This window comes from Barbus barbus (genome assembly GCF_936440315.1).
Source record: "Barbus barbus genome assembly, chromosome: 34".
Taxonomy (NCBI): domain Eukaryota; kingdom Metazoa; phylum Chordata; class Actinopteri; order Cypriniformes; family Cyprinidae; genus Barbus; species Barbus barbus.
The window spans coordinates 2,350,001-2,353,127 of NC_136762.1; the positions used below are offsets into that span (position 1 = coordinate 2,350,001).

At 37.4% G+C, this 3,127-nt stretch overlaps 1 protein-coding gene and 1 long non-coding RNA gene across 2 annotated transcripts in view; one reads left to right on the plus strand and one right to left on the minus strand.

Moving 5' to 3' along the window:
• Nucleotides 1–2,837, minus strand: part of LOC306854477 (protein IWS1 homolog) — a 14,774-nt gene extending 11,937 nt beyond the window's left edge. Inside the window, exons 1-2 of the mRNA XM_079392526.1 lie at nucleotides 2,535–2,837; nucleotides 738–805 (exon numbers count right to left, since the gene is read on the minus strand). Of these exons, the coding sequence (XP_079248652.1) occupies nucleotides 738–805; nucleotides 2,535–2,562 (96 nt within the window). The 5' untranslated portion in view covers nucleotides 2,563–2,837. The remainder of the gene's footprint in view (nucleotides 1–737; nucleotides 806–2,534) is intronic.
• LOC306854483 lies at nucleotides 731–1,375 on the plus strand. The gene is made up of 3 exons (XR_013782843.1): nucleotides 731–851; nucleotides 1,036–1,139; nucleotides 1,236–1,375. It is a non-coding gene; the product is annotated as an uncharacterized lncRNA (long non-coding RNA).
• Nucleotides 2,838–3,127: the final 290 nt, after the last annotated feature.

Sequence of the window (3,127 nt, forward strand, 5' to 3'; positions counted from 1 at the left end):
ACAGTTCTTACAGTGAGTTTTTCAAATCGTGATAATAAAATATGGGTGTAATGATAATTAAAATACGTAACAGAATAATTCAAATAACCTCACGGCCAATATGTCAATATTACTTACCTTCAGGTCCAAGATGTAGATGAGTTTGTTTCTTCATCAGATTTGTAGAAATGTAGCATTGCATCAGTGTCTCAGCAAATCCAAACATTAAGATGTTTTTAACTAAAATATGAGTCCATAATCCATAATAACACTTCCTCCAGTGAAAAAGTCCATCTCCTGTTGTCTCTCACATCAAAATCCAGCCACATATTTTGTTTAGAGCTGTTTTTAAACGTTGCTTGATCTGTGCAGATTTCTCTCCTGATTCAGACCAGAACACTTTTTCACCGGAGGAAGCGTTATTGTGGATTATGGACTTGTATTTTAGTTAAAAACATCTTAATGCTGGATTTGTTTCAGCTTTTGTCTTCTCCAGATGTTAACTGATGGACTGGAGTGGTGTGGATTATTGTGATGTTTTTATCAGCTGTTTGGACTCTCATTCTGACGGCACCCATTCACTGCAGAGCATCCATTGCTGAGACACTGATGCAGAGACACATTTATACAAACCTGATGAAGAAACAAACTCATCCTAATCTCGGATTACCTAATGGCCAGTACATTTTCAGCAGATTTCCAGTTTTGGGTGAACTATTCCTTAAAGTGAAGCACTAAACCCAAACCATCAGACTAACCTCAGACTGTCGTGATTCGGGTCTGGCATCCTCCTGCTCGTCCTGAACTGGAGTAGCGCTGCCATCATCTGAACAAATACAAATCCAGAGTCTTGGTACTTTGATGCATCACAGGTACATCTCAAAAATTTGAATATCATGAAAAACTTAAGTAAACTTAACTAAAGTAAGAGATTTAAAAAAAAAAAAATTGTTTTAATTTTGATGATTAGAGTTTACAGCTCATGAAATTCAAAATCAGTATCTCAAAATATTAGAATATTTACATTTGAGTTTTAATTAATGACCATCTCTACAGTATAAATTCTGGGTCTCTCCTGTTCTTTGAAACCACAATAATGGGGAAGACTGCTGACTTGGCAATGATCCAGAAGATGAACATTGACGGCCTCCACAAAGAGGGTAATCACAGAGGGTCATTACTGAAAGCTGTGGCTGTTTACAGAGTGCTGTATCAAAGCATATTAAACTATTGTTGGTCCACTGTGTTTTCTGAAGTCCACAGTCAATGCAGGCGTCTATCAGGAGATTTTGGAGCACTTCATGCTTCCATCTGCTGACAAGCTTTATGGAGAAGCTGATTTCCTTTTCCAGCAGGACTTTAGCACCTGTCCACACTGCCAAAAACACTTCCAAGTGGTTTGCTGAGCATGATATTACTGTGCTTGATTGGCCAGCGAACATGCCTGACCTGAACCCATATGGAATCTATGGGATATTTTCAAGAGAAAGATGAGAAACAGTCAATCCAACAATACAGATGAGCTGAAGACTCAATAGTGCCTCAGCAGAACCACAGACTGATCGCTTCCATGCCATTCCTCTCTGATACTGAGCCCCGACCAAGTATTGAGTGCATAAGTGAACATACTTTAAAGAACTTGAACTTTTCTGTTTTGCAAATCCTTTATTTGATTGATCTTAGGAAATATTCTAATATTCTGAGATACTGATTTTTGACTTTCATGAGCTGTAAGCTATCATCAACATTAAAACAAAAGAACTTTTGAAATGTTTTACTTTACATGTAATGAATCTAAAACATATGAAAGTTTCACTTTTTGAAATAAGTTACAAAAAAATGCACGATATTCTAATTTTTTGAGATGCACCTGTATAAGGTAATTCATGTTTATCATCCTCCTACACCATGGTATTTACATGGTGCACAATTTTCCAGCGTAAATGACCAAAAACATGGTATTACCATTGTACTTGTCCAAAAAACCATGGTACTTTGATGAATTATATGGTAATGCATGTTTACTATAGTCAGACACCATGCGACGCCAACATACTTCAAAGAATACCATGTTGTTACTGTAGTAAATGCACAAATATGTGGTGTTACATGGCACTTATTCACAAAACAAGAAAATACCACGGTACAGTGATTAATTATATGGTAATAAGTGTTGGGCTAGTTACTCAAAACATTTAATATATTACTCATTTCTAGTTACAGCTACTCTTTTCAAAAGTAATATTATTACTTCACTTCTTACTTTTTGGCAACAGTATTTAGTTACACTACTAGTTACATTACATTTCTTTTATGAATAGTAACTAATATTATAAGTAATTAATTAGTTACACTACCAGTTACAGCAAAAAGTAATATTATTACTGTAACTAGTTGCTAGTAACTGCCCAGCACTGATGGTAATGCATGTTTACTATAGTCAGACACCATGCTACACCAACATACTTCAGAGAATACCATGGTATTACCGTGGAACACGTGACATTACTATGATAGAAGGAACAAGAACAGGGTTGTGGCTGTTGTAAAGTTACCTGAGCGGATGTCCTCGCCTCCATCCATCTGGACTGAGGACAGAACCGCACTGCTTCAGTTTCTCCCGAACACACACACACACACACACACAACAATAACAACAATAAACCCAGAACAGACGCTGATGTCGGAACCTGGCTCTTCTGTGGATCAGCGGGGATCTTCTATCTGTCCGGGTTTGTGAGCACACACATGAGCTCTTATTAGTTAAACTGCTGAAATATTATTATGATTGTCAGTAACTGTCCCTGTTTTCTTTTCTCCCTCTAAAATGGTGTCGCCGCTCTGGGACGCATGCGTGCATACACACCGACGCTTTAATATTACGTCAGTAAAAAAGTCGTCTTTGAAGGGGCGGAGCTTCGCAAACAGACGGCGGACACGTACTCTAGTCAAATAATGTGTGTGTGTGTGGTTTATGAGGACACAAATTTGTATAATGACATGGGTATGACAGAGGTATTACAATATGAAGGTGGTTTACGAGGACACTGCCTATGTCCCCGTAATTCAAAAGGCTTAAAAAACATACTAAATGGTGTTTTTTTGAAAATCTAAAAATGCACAACGTCTCCTGTGAGGGCTAAGTTTA